General features: G+C 44.5%; 1 protein-coding gene across 3 annotated transcripts in view; it reads right to left on the bottom strand.

Annotated features, from left to right (window-relative positions):
• The window catches only part of ar (androgen receptor), a 397,247-nt gene extending 379,972 nt beyond the window's left edge, over positions 1–17,275 (bottom strand). For all 3 annotated transcript variants that reach the window (XM_086000827.1, XM_086000832.1, XM_086000842.1), the window contains exon 1: positions 15,611–17,275. In XM_086000827.1, the coding sequence (XP_085856953.1) occupies positions 15,611–17,007 (1,397 nt within the window). In that variant the 5' untranslated portion in view covers positions 17,008–17,275. The remainder of the gene's footprint in view (positions 1–15,610) is intronic.
• Positions 17,276–17,327: the final 52 nt, after the last annotated feature.

The following is a 17,327-nucleotide window of genomic DNA, read 5'->3' as shown; positions in this document are numbered from 1 at the left end:
GATAATAAAATAAAGTATTTATATTTCAAGAAAATACTGCAAATCCACGAGACTGGAGCAAAAAAAAATGCAAGAAGCAAATAAATGGGAAGAGGAATTTTTGAAGAGGCAAAAACAAAATTACAGTGCTAGATAAATAGTATATTACAAATATAGTTGTGAGGCCAGCATTTTTCCGTATCAGTAACGTGCAAATTTCACCTTGTATCAGTCACATGATATATTGCTTGAGTTAAATCTACTGCAGTGATACCACAAGATACATCAGAAACTGCTTGCCAGACCCTGGACTATCCAAGATCTAGTACTAATTCATAAAATTAATTAAACACACAAAGAATGGTTAAAATAATACTACTTGTTTAATAATGATGATACCAAATTGTTTAAAAACAGGAAATGTAATCAAACAAAATTATCCATTTTAATTCTGTTCAAAAATTATATTTTCCAACACAGTTATTCTCACCTATCAACTTGTACAAACCTACAATCTATATTTAGCAGTACTCGACGTCACTAATCATGCTCACATCTGTACTGTAAACAGTCAGTGGATTGGATTTTATCAATGGGGGCGTAACTGCTGGTTGTCGGGTTTCAGTCCCGCCCGCAACGACGTCTGGCCAACTCATGCTATTTTCCCTTGATTGACCTTGTTAAGCCTGCCCTGCATTAACAGGCAGTTAAGTGGCTGTAATCCCCTTCCCGCCTCGAGGAGACAGGTCCCTGCGCGAGTCGGGGACCCGCTTCCCAGGAAGATGGCTTGGGAGCGGGTTCAGTACCCGCTCCCAGTTTCTGTCATTTTCCCGGCAGTCCCGCCTCCCCAGGACTGGCAAACTTCCCCCCACAGTGTCAGCTGTGGCTCAGTTGGTAGCACACTCGCCTCCGAGTCAGAAGGTTGTGGGTTCAAGTCCCACTCGAAGGACTTGAGCACATAAAGCTAGGCTGACACTCCCAGTGCAGTGCTGAGGTAGTGGCGCACTGTCGTAGGTGCGCACGTCTTTCGGATGTTAAACCGAGGCCTCGTCTGCTCTCTCAGGTGGACGTAAAAGATCCCATGGCACTATTTCGAAGAAGGGCAAGGGAGTTATCCCCGGTGTCCTGGCTAATACTTATTCGTCAACCAACGTAACAAAAACAGATTATCTGGTCATTATTACATTGCTGTTTGTGGGAGTTTACTGCGCGCAGATTGGCTGCCGCGTTTCCCACATTACAACAGTGATTCCACTTCAAAAGTACTTCATTGGTTGCAAAGCGCTTTGAGACGTACGGTGGTCGTGAAAGGCGCTTTATAAATGCAAATCTTTCTTTCTTTCAGTAGTAGTTGTTGTACAGTTACTTATGACTGAAATTTTCTGAATGAAATGCATCCAATTCAATACAAATTTTAACAAAGTGAAAGAGAAAAAACCCACTAATAATGACATTCAGAAACACCTTCCTAACAACGGGAGTTTAAGCCTCAATTTTAAGCTAACCCACCGGCGGGACTGGGACAGGTTCAGAGCAGATGCATGTTTTACACCCCACCCAATTTTACTCTCCATTGACTTCAACCTGCCATGTTCCTGCCAAGTTAGGTTAAAATTGGGGCTATAGTGCACTTCAGGTGATTCGGTGCAACCAAAACTGGTCAGCAAAAGGGTCAAGGCCTTTGAAGAATGTAATTTGATGCCTGTAAGCCAATACAAGGGTGCCACACTTTAAACAAAGGTTTAATATCTGTTCAATTACAATCCTCACTGTAGCTAAAGATCACGGTAAATAAATAAACTAAAGCATATCGTTACTCTCTGTACAGGGGATGAGTGGGGCTGCACAGTTAATCAAGAAATGATAATATCTTAAAATTCTTCAGCCATAATTATCAGTCAATTTTTATTTTCCTTTAAATAAGTAATGCAACATAAAATGGCACTCGGGTCATTACAGACGCTGCAGAAACTCTCAAAGCAGCTTTTAATGATTATTTTGAGACTTTTTTTTACTAAGTTTAGCATGTATGTTGATTGTTTTGCATAAATAAAACAGTATGACGTCCCAACATGAAAAAGAAAAAGTTATAAAATATACAATCTGCAAGCATATTAGCAATTGCAATGTTGGTTTTTGGTTAATGAACAAAATATATTACATTACTATTTCTCACATCCATACTTAATGGCGTAGACCTTCTCCATCTCTATCCCCCATTGATTGGGATGCAGCTCGGAAAACTCGGGAACTTCTGCCTGCCGCAGACAACCTTCTGGCCTTGGTCACTTACCTACAGTAGTAGTAGGGGGTTTCCCCAGCCTCTGGCAAGCAGTCCCACCAAAATTGTTGATTTTTAAATTATGATTCTCCTCTTTGGCCTGTACAAGGCCATGCTGTGACTATGTGCACAGGTCCTGATGCCAAAATAATTTTCTTCACCACTGTCAGGCACAGATGTCTAGACTTCTCCCACCAGGTGTCTATGGTATCCATGTGGGAAGGAAAGGGATATCAGTCTGACATCATGATCGTCAAAACATTTTTAAAAGAATTATTCCTTGTGATTTTTATGCCCACATCTGAATTGATGGCCGAGTTAAATTAGAAAGATGAACTTGCATTTATATAGCGTCTTTCACGACCAGCCAATGAAGTACTTTTGGAGTGTAGGCACTGTTGTAATGTGGGAAACGCGGCAGCCAATTTGCGCACAGCAAGCTCCCACAAACAGCAATGTGATAATGACCAGATAATCTGGTTTTGGTATGTTGGTTGAGGGATAAATATATTGGCCAGGACACCGGGGATAACTCCCCTGCTCTTCTTCAAAATAGTGCCGTGGGATCTTTTACATCCACCTGAGAGGGCAGACGGGGCCTCGGTTTAATGTCTCATCTCAAAGACAGCATCTCCAACAGTGCAGCACTGCAGTATCAGCCCAGCTTGATGTGCTCAAGTCCCTGGAGTGGGACTTGAGCCCACAACCTTCTGACTCAGAGGCGAGTGTACTACCAACTGACACGTAGCAGCATACAGAAGATACAGCTGAAAAATAATGGGCCAGGTTTTGCGGTAGCAGGGCATCTAATGGCATCTGCCGTTAGTTAGACTTTCCCCTAAACCCTTCAGCACAAAACATTTTTGCCCACAAAGTTCCTGAAAGTGTGGGGCTGTTAACAGCACAGAGAGAAACAGGGCATCTGGGACCTGAGTGAACAGGCAACCAACAGGGTGTCTCCGTAACCAATGAGATTTAAGGATTGGGAAATAAACAGCTAATGGACTGAGAAGGGGGTGAATTCAATGTCAAATCAGGTACAGAAAGCGAAATAGGGGGAAAGAAAGAGTGGATTAAGAGAGAGATGGGAAAAAGAGACAGAAAGGGAATGTAAGAAAAAAATAATTTAAAATTTTACATTTTTAAAATCTCCCTGAAAAATTCAAAACCTGAAGGAATGAGACTCCACACTTGCAATAGTTAATTTTCAATGCCAGGGGGTTGATTGGCAGTTATTAGCACGTTGTTAAAAAGGTACTTACGCTTACAATTACTAGCTCTAAATATCTGCAGCGGGTTTAATTCGTATCTACCGCGCAAATATAGCAACTTCACGCCATTCAATGCATTTCAATGGTGAAGCAGACAGCAAATGACGTTTTTGTGAAGCTAACGGAGGAGCGGCGCAACTCGGACAGCAACTTTTGGATATTTGCATTTAACCGCGCATCTGCTCCTCACCCGATGTTGCTGTACCATTTATGCATAAATAATTGTGAGCACCATTAGCCTCACCGTTATTTTGACAGCAAAATCTGGCCCATTAACTTTTTTTGCTATTTCATGTTTCTATTCAATCGAGTGGGAGAAAGTACCATTCAGGTCACAAAACTAAAATCACGTATGAGTTTAGTTTTCTAACATGAATGGCAGTTTGCCCCATTGGCTTGACTAGAAACATGAAATAGCTGCTCTTGACATCAAGGCAGCATTCGACTGAGTACAGCACAAGGAGCCATGGCAAAACAGAGGTCAATGGGGTTCAAAAAGAAAGCTCTCAAGTGGCTGAAGTCATACTGACACAAAAGAGGATGGTTATGCTGGTGAAGGCCAATCAATACTACCCCAGAACATCACTGCAGGAGTTGCTTATGGAAGCGCCCTCAGTCCAACCATCTTCAGTTGCTTCACCAAAGATCTTCCTGTCAACTCCATTCACAACTCCTTCGATAATGAAGCAGCGCATGCCAAGCATGGGCTGGCATGCACCAGGTAATGGGCATCTCAAGCAAGAGAAAACCCAGCTGTCTCCCACGACCTTCAATGGCACAACCATCGCCAAGTCTCTCACTATCAACATCTGGGAAGTCACCAGTGATAAGCTTAACTGGACCAGCCATATCAACAGCATGGCTACAAGAGCAGGACAGAAGCTGGGTACTATGCGGCAAATGCCTCACCTCCTGACCTCTCAAAGTATTCCTACCATCTACAAGGCTCAAGTCAGAAGTGTAATGGAATACTCACCACTCATCTTGATGTGTGCAGCTGCAACCACACCAAAGATGCTCAACAAAATCCATGACAGAGTAGTTCGCTTGACCAGTGCCACTGCCACGGAACTCAATATCCACCCCCTCCACCATCAGTGCACTGCGGCTGCAGTATGTACAATCTACAGGATGCACTGCAACAACTCAGCAAGGTTACTTCAATAGCATCTCTACCACTAAGAAGGGCTAGAATAGCAACGTTGTGAGAATACCATTATTTTCAATTCAATTCAAATGCTTTATTGGCATGAAAGTTTACAGAGAACCATATTGCCAAAGCTTACATAGCAAAAAAGGTACAGTTTTCCAACATTCTGTAGGTGTCAATCGATTTGACATTTGTTGGGTACATACAATATTACTTTTAAACAATATTAATTTTAAACAGTCTTTGTACTTCATTTGGTACGTTCAATATTAATTTTAAACAGTCTTAATTTTAAACAGTCCTCAGGTTGTGACATGTTGTTACATATTTGGCCCCAAGGTATGGTCTGTCTCCTTCTCCCAGGATTAATCTCAATTTTGACAGGTCATCCAATTCCTTGAAATCTGGGGTTGTTTGGCTTAGCTTGTTGAATAATATGTTTCTTGATGTGTTGAATTTTTCGCATTTTAGGAGGAAATGCATTTCTGTTTCAACCTCGCCGGCCAGACATTGATCGCATATTCTATTCTCTCTAGGCTGCCAGGATTTCTTGTATCTGCCTTTTTCAATTTCCAGTTGGTGGTCGCTTAGTCTGTACCTGGTGAGGGTCTGTCTCTGTTTTGTGTCTCTGATGGTCGTGAGGTAGTCTGCCAGTTTATAATCTCTTTTTAGGGCCCGGTAACATTCTAATCTGCTTTGGCTTTCGGTTATTTTGTTCCAATGTTCCAGGTAGGTTTCTTTGCATTGTTTAATGATTTGGTTCACTCGGATTGGTGTTTGGACGGCTGTGTTGGTCTGGGGCTGGTCAGGGTCCGGCTGAGTACTTAGTTTCAGTAGCAGCTGACTCAGGGGACTCTTTTCAGGTTTAGCTCTTGGGTCTGAAAGGCTTTGAAATGAAGGGTGTCTGGGGAGCTAGATTTGAGGTGATTTAGGAAGTTTAGTGCTCGTTTTTGGATGTTTATTATCAGTGGGTATCTGCCTAGTTCGGCTCTCTCTCTCTGATCCCTCGCTCTCTCTCTCTCTCTCTGATCCCTCGCTCTCTCTCTCTCTCTCTGATCCCTCGCTCTCTCTCTCTCTCTGATCCCTCGCTCTCTCTCTGATCCCTCGCTCTCTCTCTCTCTGATCCCTCGCTCTCTCTCTCTCTGATCCCTCGCTCTCTCTCTCTCTGATCCCTCGCTCTCTCTCTCTGATCCCTCGCTCTCTCTCTCTGATCCCTCGCTCTCTCTCTCTGATCCCTCGCTCTCTCTCTCTCTGATCCCTCGCTCTCTCTCTCTCTCTCTGATCCCTCGCTCTCTCTCTCTCTCTGATCCCTCGCTCTCTCTCTCTCTCTCTGATCCCTCGCTCGCTCTCTCTCTCTGATCCCTCGCTCGCTCTCTCTCTCTGATCCCTCTCTCTCTCTCTGATCCCTCTCTCCCTCTCTGATCCCTCTCTCCCTCTCTCTCTCTCTGATCCCTCTCTCTCTCTCTCTCTCATCCCTCCCTCTCTCTCTCTCTCTCTCTCTCTCTCTCTCATCCCTCTCTCTCTCTCTCTCTGATCCCTCGCTCTCTCTCTCTGATCCCTCGCTCTCTCTCTCTGATCCCTCTCTCTCTCTTTCTCTCTGATCCCTCTCTCTCTCTTTCTCTCTGATCCCTCTCTCTCTCTTTCTCTCTGATCCCTCGCTCTCTCTCTCTCTCTCTCTGATCCCTCGCTCTCTCTCTCTCTCTCTGATCCCTCGCTCTCTCTCTCTCTCTCTGATCCCTCGCTCTCTCTCTCTCTGATCCCTCGCTCTCTCTCTCTCTGATCCCTCGCTCTCTCTCTCTCTCTGATCCCTCTCTCTCTCTCTCTCTCTGATCCCTCTCTCTCTCTCTGATCCCTCTCTCTCTCTCTGATCCCGCGCTCTCTCTCTCTGATCCCGCGCTCTCTCTCTCTGATCCCGCGCTCTCTCTCTCTGATCCCTCGCTCTCTCTCTCTCTCTCTGATCCCTCGCTCTCTCTCTCTCTGATCCCTATCTCTCTCTCTCTCTGATCCCTCGCTCGCTCTCTCTCTCTGATCTCTCTCTCTCTCTGATCCCTCGCTCTCTCTCTCTGATCCCTCGCTCTCTCTCTCTCTCTCTGATCCCTCGCTCTCTCTCTCTCTGATCCCTCGCTCTCTCTCTCTCTCTCTGATACCTCGCTCTCTCTCTCTCTCTCTGATACCTCGCTCTCTCTCTCTGCTCTCTCTGATCCCTCGCTCTCTCTCTCTGCTCTCTCTCTCTCTGATCCCTCTCTCTCTCGCTCTCTGATCCCTCGCTCTCTCTCTCTGATCCCTCGTGTGCTCTCTCTCTGATCCCTCTCTCTCTCTCTCTCTCTCTCTCTGATCCCTCGCTCTCTCTCTCTGCTCCCTCTCTCTCTCTCTCTGCTCCCTCTCTCTCTCTCTGATCCCTCTCTCTCTCGCTCTCTGATCCCTCGCTCTCTCTCTCTATCTGATCCAATTCCAATTTCCAATTCCAATTAAAATGCTTTATTGGCATGAAAGTTTACAGAGAACCATATTGCCAAAGCTTACATAGCAAAAAGGTACAGTTTTCCAACATTCTGTAGGTGTCAATCGATTTGACATTTGTTGGGTACATACAATATTACTTTTAAACAATATTAATTTTAAACAGTCTTTGTACTTCATTTGGTACGTTCAATATTAATTTTAAACAGTCTTAATTTTAAACAGTCCTCAGGTTGTGACATGTTGTTACATATTTGGCCCCAAGGTATGGTCTGTCTCCTTCTCCTAGGACTAATCTCAATTTTGACAGATCATCCAATTCCTTGAAATCTGGGGTTGTTTGGCTTAGCTTGTTGAATAATATGTTTCTTGATGTGTTGAATTTTTCGCATTTTAGGAGGAAATGCATTTCTGTTTCAACCTCGCCAGCCAGACATTGATCGCATATTCTATTCTCTCTAGGCTGCCAGGATTTCTTGTATCTGCCTTTTTCAATTTCCAGTTGGTGGTCGCTTAGTCTGTACCTGGTGAGGGTCTGTCTCTGTTTTGTGTCTCTGATGGTCGTGAGGTAGTCTGCCAGTTTATATTCTCTTTTTAGGGCCCGGTAACATTCTAATCTGCTTTGGCTTTCGGTTATTTTGTTCCAATGTTCCAGGTAGGTTTCTTTGCATTTTTTAATGATTTGGTTCACTCGGATTGGTGTTTGGGCGGCTGTGTTGGTCTGGGGCTGGTCAGGGTCCGGCTGAGTACTTAGTTTCCGTAGCAGCTGACTCAGGGGACTCTTTTCTGGGTTTAGCTCTTGGGTCTGAAAGGCTTTGAAATGAAGGGTGTCTGGGGAGCTAGATTTGAGGTGATTTAGGAAGTTTAGTGCTCGTTTTTGGATGTTTATTATCAGTGGGTATCTGCCTAGTTCGGCTCTGCATGCATTTGTTGGCGTTTTCCTTTGGGTGCGAAGGATGCTTCGGCAGAATTCTGCATGTAGGGCTTCTATTGTATGTTTTTCCCATTTAGTGTAGCTTTGGTGATTTAGCGGGCCCCATACTTCACTACCGTACAGTGCAATGGGCAGGATTATGCTGTCAAATATTTTGAGCCAGATTTTGATTGGGATTTGGATGTTGTAGAATTTTCTTTTTATTGCATATAGGGCTCTTCGGGCTTTTTCTTTTAGTGCATTCACTGCTATGCTGAAGCTCCCTGATGCTGTAATAGTTAGACCAAGGTAGGTGTAGCTCATAGTGTGTCCTATAGTGATATCACTGAGGGTAAACTGGTATTTGTTTTCCTGACATCTGGGCCTTTTTTGAAAAATCATGATGTTGGTTTTCTTTAGATTTACTGTTAGAGCCCAATTTTGGCAGTATTTGTCGAGTAGGTCTAGTTGTTGCTGTAATCCCTGTTCTGTGGGAGACAGCAGAACCAGGTCGTCCGCATAGAACAGGGATTTCACTTCTCCATCTAGGAGACGGAGACCTGGTGACTCGCTTTGCTCCAGCATGTCTGCTAATTCATTTATGTATATGTTGAACAGGGTCGGGCTCAAATTGCAGCCCTGCCGGACGCCTCTTCTCTGGGTGAAGAAATCGGTGCGTTTGTCTCCAATTTTGACCCCGCATTTGTTTTTCAGATACATTGATTTAATAAGGTCATAGACTTTGCCCCCTATTCCACATTGAAGAAGTTTATAATAGAGCCCTTCGTGCCATATAGAGTCAAAGGCTTTCTTGAAGTCGATGAAACAGGCGAATATTTTCCCATTTTTTGTTTGGTGTATATGTTTTTCAATGAGGGTGTGAAGGGTATAGATATGGTCGGCGGTGCGGTGTTTTGGAAGAAAGCCTATTTGGTTTTTTCTGAGGATATTATGTTTGTTAAGAAAATCAAGTAATCTACTATTTAGAATACTGCAGAATAACTTCCCTAGACAACTGTTGACACAGATGCCGCGGTAGTTATTTGGGTCTGATTTGTTTCCGCTTTTATATATGGGGGAGATTAGTCCTTGGCACCAGATATCGGGAAAACAGCCTGAACGTAATATGATGTTGAATAATTTGAGTACCGCACCCTGCATCTCCATATTGCTGAACTTGAGCATTTCATTTTTGATGTTGTCTGGGCCACAGGCTTTCTTTAGGTGGAGAGATTTTGTTTTTGTGGCCATTTCTTTCCATGTGATTGGGGAGTCTAGAGGGTTTTGGTTGTCTTTGATTGTTGCTTCTAATGTGTGGAGTTTTTCTGTGACCTGATGTTGACTTGGGTTTGTTTCGTTTATTGGGATGTCTTTGTAGAGGTTTTCAAAATGTGTTCTCCAGATGTCGCCATCTTGGATTGGTAATGCTTGCAATTGTGTTGTACTCAGGTTATTCCACATTTCCCAGAATTGTTTTGGGTTGGTGGAGTTTTCAATTTCTTCTAGTATTTTGTGGGTATAGTTTTGTGTTTTGTTCCTAATGGTGTGTTTATATCTTTTGAGGATTTCATTGTATCTAGTACGTAGGTCCGGATTGTTTGGTTGGCGATGCTTTTGGTTTGATATTTTTCTCAGGTCTTTTCTGGCATTTTTGCATTCGTGGTCAAACCATTTCTTATTTTTATTTTGTCTTTTGTGACTCTTCCTCTTCTGTTTCACGAGGTCGGCTTTTACAGCTGCCTCATGAAAGATCATATTTATATCCTCTATGGCCATGTTTACCCCATCTCTGGTGATCTCATATAGATTTTCTTTAAATTTTGAAATTTTACTTGTGAGATCAGGTGAATTTAGTGCTGTGATGAATTTATCTCCACTGTCTGGGGCCCATCTGTATGTCTGGTTTATTTTATGTAGCTTACTGGGTTCCTTTTTTGTGTCTGTAGTTTGGGCAGAAAGTTTAAGGTACACATTTATTTGGTTATGGTCTGAGAGGGGGGATTGCTGCCTGACAGTGAATGCGTTGATATCGCAGGGGTCCAGGTCAGTGATTGTATAATCCACCACACTAGACCCAAGAGTTGAGGAATATGTGAGTCTCCCTAAGGAGTCCCCTCTGAACCTACCGTTAACTATGTACAGGCCTAAGGCTCGGCAGAGTTGCACTACCTCCCTACCGCTTTTATTTATTTCACAATCGAGGTTGTTTCGGTTTGCGATGGCTGGTGTGACATATAGAGATCCCTCTCTCTCTCTCTCTCTGATCCCTCTCTCTCTCTCTCTCTCTCTCTGATCCCTCGCTCGCTCTCTCTCTCTGATCTCTCTCTCTCTGATCCCTCGCTCTCTCTCTCTGATCCCTCGCTCTCTCTCTCTGATCCCTCGCTCTCTCTCTCTCTCTCTGATCCCTCGCTCTCTCTCTCTCTGATCCCTCGCTCTCTCTCTCTCTCTCTCTCTGATACCTCGCTCTCTCTCTCTCTCTCTGATACCTCGCTCTCTCTCTCTGCTCTCTCTGATCCCTCGCTCTCTCTCTCTGCTCTCTCTCTCTGCTCTCTCTCTCTCTGATCCCTCTCTCTCTCGCTCTCTGATCCCTCGCTCTCTCTCTCTGATCCCTCGTGTGCTCTCTCTCTGATCCCTCTCTCTCTCTCTCTCTCTCTCTCTGATCCCTCGCTCTCTCTCTCTGCTCCCTCTCTCTCTCTCTGCTCCCTCTCTCTCTCTCTGCTCCCTCTCTCTCTCGCTCTCTGATCCCTCGCTCTCTCTATCTGATCCCTCTCTCTCTCTCTCTCTCTGATCCCTCTCTCTCTCTCTCTGATCCCTCTCTCTCTCTCTCTCTGATCCCTCTCTCTCTCTCTCTCTGATCCCTCTCTCTCTCTCTCTCTGATCCCTCTCTCTCTCTCTCTCTCTCTGATTCCTCTCTCTCTCTCTCTCTGATCCCTCGCTCTCTCTCTCTCTCTCTCTGATCCCTCGCGTGCTCTCTCTCTGATCCCTCGCTCTCTCTCTCTCTCTCTCTCTCTCTCTCTCTGATCCCTCGCTCTCTCTCTCTCTGATCCCTCGCTCTCTCTCTCTCTCTGATCCCTCGCTCTCTCTCTCTCTCTCTGATCCCTCGCTCACTCTCTCTCTCTGATCCCTCGCTCACTCTCTCTCTGATCCCTCGCTCACTCTCTCTCTCTGATCCCTCTCTCTCTCTCTCTCTCTGATCCCTCTCTCTCTCTCTCTCTGATCCCTCTCTCTCTCTCTCTCTCTCTGATCCCTCTCTCTCTGATCCCTCTCTCTCTCTCTGATCCCTCGCTCTCTCTCTCTCTGATCCCTCGCTCGCTCTCTCTCTCTGATCCCTCGCTCGCTCTCTCTCTCTGATCCCTCTCTCTCTCTCTCTGATCCCTCGCTCGCTCTCTCTGATCCCTCGCTCGCTCTCTCTCTCTCTCTCTGATCCCTCGCGTGCTCTCTCTCTCTCTCTGATCCCTCGCTCTCTCTCTCTCTCTCTGATCCCGCTCTCTCTCTCTCTCTCTCTCTGATCCCTCTCTCTCTCTCTCTCTCTCTCTCTCTCTCTAATCCCTCTCTCTCTCTCTCTGATCCCTCTCTCTCTCTCGCTCTCTGATCCCTCGCTCTCTCTCTCTCTCTCTGATCCCTCGCGTGCTCTCTCTCTCTCTCTGATCCCTCGCTCTCTCTCTCTCTCTCTCTGATCCCTCGCTCTCTCTCTGATCCCTCGCTCTCTCTCTCTCTCTGATCCCTCGCTCTCTCTCTCTCTGATCCCTCGCGCTCTGTCTCTCTCTCTGATCCCTCTCTCTCTCTCTCTCGCTCTCTGATCCCTCGCTCTCTCTCTCTCTCTCTCATTCTGATCCCTCGCTCTCTCTCTCTCTCTCTCTCTCTGATTAACTCCAAGTCACACACATCCTGATTTGGACATACCTTCATTGTCACCAGCTTAATATCCTGGAATCCCCTACCCAACATAATTGTAGGAGCACTATCACTACAAGGACTGTAGTGGTTGAAGGAAAAGGCTCACCAACACCTTCGCAGAGCAACTAGGAGTGGTAATAATTGCAGCCTTCCCAGTGTCGCCCACATCCCGAGAACAAAGATCAACAATTTTTAAATTTATGTAAGGCTTCAACTCATTCAAAGACAATTTTTTTTAAATGTCTGTGTATGCTCAAAATGTTAACTTTCTAACCTTAAAAGGAACAGACATTTTTCTAGAAATCTGTCAGTAAAATTGATTTCATCCTTCAAAAATTTCCCATAAATTCACCAAAAATAGAATTAGTTTCTGATGTATTTTCATTACTGCTGTCAATTGGGATTTTACAGTACCTTCAGTTTGTATTAGTAAGTGCATCAATCCAGCTAGTCATGTAAACTTCTACTATTCTCCAGAGCAGAATTAAGGAGCTGTCACCTTGCAATAATTCTTGCATGTAAACACATTGCCCATTTGAGAATAGCTGATGGCAGCTCAAGCCAAAAACATAAAGAACAAAGAACTTGCAATTATATAGAAATTTTTAAATCTCAGAAACATCCCAAAGCACTTCACATACCATGAACTTTAGTACAGGGTATGTGTTATTTTGTAGGCAAACAGTTGCACGCAGTGAGTTCCCACAAACAGCAATGAGGTGATCAGTGAATCTGTTTTCAGTGATAGTGGATGAGAGGACACAGAATTTCTTGCTCTTCTTTGAATAGTGCCAAGACATCTTTAACTTCCACTTGAATCGCTGCAACTATAAAGTCTCAATATCCTTCCTATAGTGTGAAGCACAATACTGCACAGCACTTGAACTGAGGTCTTAAGGTTTTAGGTAGGCTCTTAATTACCCTTTGGCTTTAATATTCTATACCACGTGACAAAACCTAAAATTCCATTAGTTTTTTTTTTGCAGATGTATCAACCTGAGGTGCTGCCGGCAATATACAGTGAAATTGTACTCCTTAATCCATCTGCTGTTCCACAGCACCAAGCCTACTGCCAAACTGCTTTTTTCTTTCAAAAATCCATCAGTTCACACTTACTGACATTGAATTTCATCTGCCACTTTTAGCCCATTCCTTCATCATACAGGTATCAATATCCCTAGAGTTAAACATACCTCCTATTTTTGTATTATCTGAAAATTTTGACACCGTTTCCTCTAGACCTATATCCACATCATTGATATACAGTGAACAGAAGTGGCCCCTGAACTGAACCCTGTGGAAAATCATTTCCAACCAATCTAAAAAATTGCCCTCAACTCCGACTCTGTTTTCTCCTTTCTAACCAATTTTAATCCAGTTTGCTATCCTCCCCTAATTCCATACCTTTTAATCTCCCATGCGGTACCTGTCAAAGGCTTTCCTAAAGTTCACGTACTCAACATCCACTACATTTCCACTATCTACCATGTTAGTTAGCTCCTCAAAAAAATTCTATGGAGGTTTGTCAAGCGCGATCATCTATACTGGCTACTTCGAACTACTTTCTCCTTATCTATATACGTGGTAATTTCTTCCTTAATCAAAGACTCTAAATTTAGTTGCTCCTTATAAACACAAAAAAAAACACATCACACCATCACAATTGGTGCTCTAGTTAATCACTTGGCTTTGATCAACCCTATCAATAACTCCTGTCAGCTCACTTCTTATGTTAGAATGGCCTAGGCCATAGCAAAGTCTTTCAGCAGTCCTTACAAACTGACTTTGAACATTTATGTTTTTTTTGTGGCTTTTCTGGATAGGAAGTTTGTCAGTTTAACCCAGGACTCCTTTCCTGCTTGGACTTGGCCAGTAGAGTTTCCAATTGTACCAGCTACCAGCGGATTTCTGCCAGTCAACCTCATGCTGTGTACACAGCAAGAACACAGTTTCTCCCACCAGCTTGTACGAATACCTACTGGAAGTGTCTGAAATGAGATAACCAATGACCTATTGTCTCAGATAAAAAGAGTTTCAATGGCTGGGTCATTTAATTCCCAGTCAGTTCATTAACATACCAATCCCCTCTATCTCAATGTCACCAGTCTACTTCTCTATGTCTAAGTGACAGAAAGGATGCCGGACTGTTGAAAATTAACCCTTAAAATCCTGAACCCAAGATCATATCAGGAACATATTTATTGTAGCTTAAACTGAAAATCCCTGGTAGATCAAATAAACAATAATCCCTAGTCATGACAGTTTATTTAAAAAAAAAATGAAATTGGTTCCTTTTTTGTGATGGGAATTTCTGGACAGACTACAAAATGCTCAGTGTGTGTTTTATAGTGCTCAAGTGTTTATAAACTTTGAGCCAGTCACCAAAAAGCAATCAGCATGCTTCACACCCTACTGACAGACACTTTTCCATGTGCTAGACACAGGGCAAATGCACAAATGATAGACGAGCAGAGGGAAGGATGGATGGTTGGAACACCAGAACAGAAAGCTGCCAAAAAGAAAAAGTAGATTGTTCATTTCAAATTACAGACCAGCAGGGACGGATTCGTTTTTGTGTTACTAAATATTTTGGTAATTGTAAGCCAGTTTTATGTTGTGGGTTTAGCTCTGCTTAGAACTAAAATGAGACTGCCCAGATTTCTTTCAGTCAGCCAACTGCAACAAAAGACCTTCATCTCCTGTGGCCTGCATTGCATTCAATCAAGTACCAGAACTGGAAAAAAAAATGATCCAGCAAACCGTTCCTCCCCCTGTTTGAATCGGTCATTTCTTTCCCCATAAATCTACCAGCGCACTTCATCAATAAAAATTCAGAATCAAATCACTGTACTAAAATTTCCAGCAAATTTAATGCACTTCATACTGTTAATGCCTGAAATCTTTGTCAAAATGTTTGGATTTATATTCACAACATGGCTGCTCATTCTTACAAAATACACAGTCGAAAAGTTTTGTATGTAAACACAGACTTCCTTTTGAAATGGGATTGTGGTTATGGTAGAGCCAGCCCTGGACTTGGTTATGCATATGTGTTATTTAGATACAAGTTTCCTCAATGCAAAAACCTTACATTACACACAGTACAATATGAAAAATATCCCACAATCGCAAAAGCTTCAAGACTGCAACTAGTCTAGATCCCGCTGTACTGCCATAATACTGCTATATTCAGGCACAATCAAGGTGTAGTACTCTGCTTATATTTGCCAGATTAACTGGAGTAGTGTGACTATTGTGAATTGCAATATATATTAATTCCTTATGATTATATTGCCAACAGAGCTAAATGTTCATGCCAGAAACACTAATATTTGGACTTGATATGGTCTAGTGAATTTCATGCATTATTCTCACCAAAGGAGATTATCTAAAAGTTTGCTGACAATATCTGCTGAGGCAGCAGGCAGCTCAAACATAATGAAACACATTCTGTAATGGTATGTACTATAGACACATTAAAACTAGGTAAAGCTAACATTTTTGTTATCCATACACATTTTTTCCAAATGCTGAAACCCGGTTAATTGCAATCATGAACTTCATAATTCAATTCTTCACTTGAGCTTTTATCCATCATCAAATTTTTATACCTAATTAAGCATTCCTTCTACCTGTATTATCAATTGGCACAGACTTACCGTATGTTGTAGTATCCATCGATCCAGCTATCCATTTCACTTTTAATATGGCCTGAAGCTGGATGTGGCCCTCTATCCAGCAGTCCACTTGAGTACCATGATTCAGGTGTAATAACATTATCCCGAAGTGCTAACGCGTTTCTTGGATATTCAGGAGAACCGCCATAGTCATTCTCTAAACTCCCCTTCTCAACATAACGCCAGGAAGGCGTGGATCCATAAAGTGGGGTGGCTGGGCAGTCCGTGTATCTACACGGAGAAGCAAACTCTTTGCGGTTGTCCATGGTGTCGGGTTCTTCTATTTTAATTTTAATACTTGCAGCTACACCAAACTGGGCATGGCACTGGCTGCCATTATGAAGGGCACAGTTCTCGGAATCTCGAAAGCCAGCTCTCTCTGACAGGTTGTACAAGGTGCTTTCTTCAGAGGAAGGGCGAGCGTGACCACAGTTATTTGCAAACATTTTGTCAAACTGGCATTGTTTATGATCCTTGTCGGTGTAATCGGTCGCCTGACTTTCGCTGCCAATGGATTTGGCTTCCTGGGCCGCCCTGGCGATACAGTCATTGGCATGGAGGTCTTCAACCAGCCCGCTGCAAACTGCCCCCCTTCCCGAATGAGCGAGTTCATACTCTGCGGGAAACACGTTGCTTTCTGTCTCCCCTAGTCCCCCTCTATCGAGCTCACCCCCCGCTTCCAGCCTGTTTGCCAGCCTCAGGCTTTGGGAAGCGGGACATGGGCTGTCGCCGGTCACTGCCATCTTGGTGTCCGTGCCGCCCGCGGGAGGGAAGGCGAACATGCAGTCCCTCTTACCGGGGCGGTAGGGCGACTGCAGCTCCCCCAGTTCATTACTGTCTACGTTCAGGCCCATGGAAACCGAGACGGCTTTGCAGAGCTCGCGGGCCGTGTCGCTGGTCAGCGAGTAGGAGCAGCTGCCGCCGAACTCGCTTTCCGTGGAATAAGCCGCCGCCAAGTCGCGCTCTTCGAAGCCGGCGGCGCCGTCGCAGCGGCAGTCTCTGCCCTTCTCCCGGTCGGGACAGAGGTCGCCCGGCGCGCTGAAGAGCGTCCGAACGACGAACGGCGCATGCTGGTAGCCGCCGCATCCCGCTCCCGCTGCGACGACCGCCGCCTCTCCCTGACTCAAAATGGCGGCGTTCTGCCGGCACGCCGCATCGTAAAAGGCGCCAAAGCTGTCGCCCTGCGCGCGCTCCGGGTTGTAGGGCCTGCTCGCGCCCGCCGGCTCGGCCTCGCGCACCCGGCCGTGCTCGCGTTCACGCTCGCGCGCGCACGCCGCCTGGAAGACGCTGTGGAACGCCGCCCCCTGCCGCTGCACGCCCGCCGCTTCCAACACTGGCGGCCGCGCGTTGTAATTCCCATAAAGGCTCTCGGTCTCCATAGCGCTTCTTTTTTGGGGGGGGAAATATTTCTTATTTTAAATTTTTTGTTGTTGTTTAAAATGCAAGTATTGGCTGACGACTTCCACAACGCATTTACAAAAAAAAGAAAATTGGAAAAGTAATGCTCAAAATCCCGTTACTTGATTCATTTTTCTTCTTCTTCCTCCTCCTCCTCAACTTGCAATTATATGAATTAGTTTTTCATAGCTCACAAAAAATTTGAGACTACGTGCACGATTTTATTGCAATCAGTGGGTGTTGCCAGCATTACTTTTTTCCACACATGGCGATATAATAAATCATGTGTTAAATCCTTTCG

This window comes from Somniosus microcephalus, chromosome 1, assembly GCF_052327205.1.
Source record: "Somniosus microcephalus isolate GS21.2 chromosome 1, FLI_Smic_1.0, whole genome shotgun sequence".
NCBI lineage: Eukaryota > Metazoa > Chordata > Chondrichthyes > Squaliformes > Somniosidae > Somniosus > Somniosus microcephalus.
The sequence above is the reverse complement of the archived record's forward strand: the minus strand, read 5'-3'. Positions and strand labels throughout refer to the sequence as shown.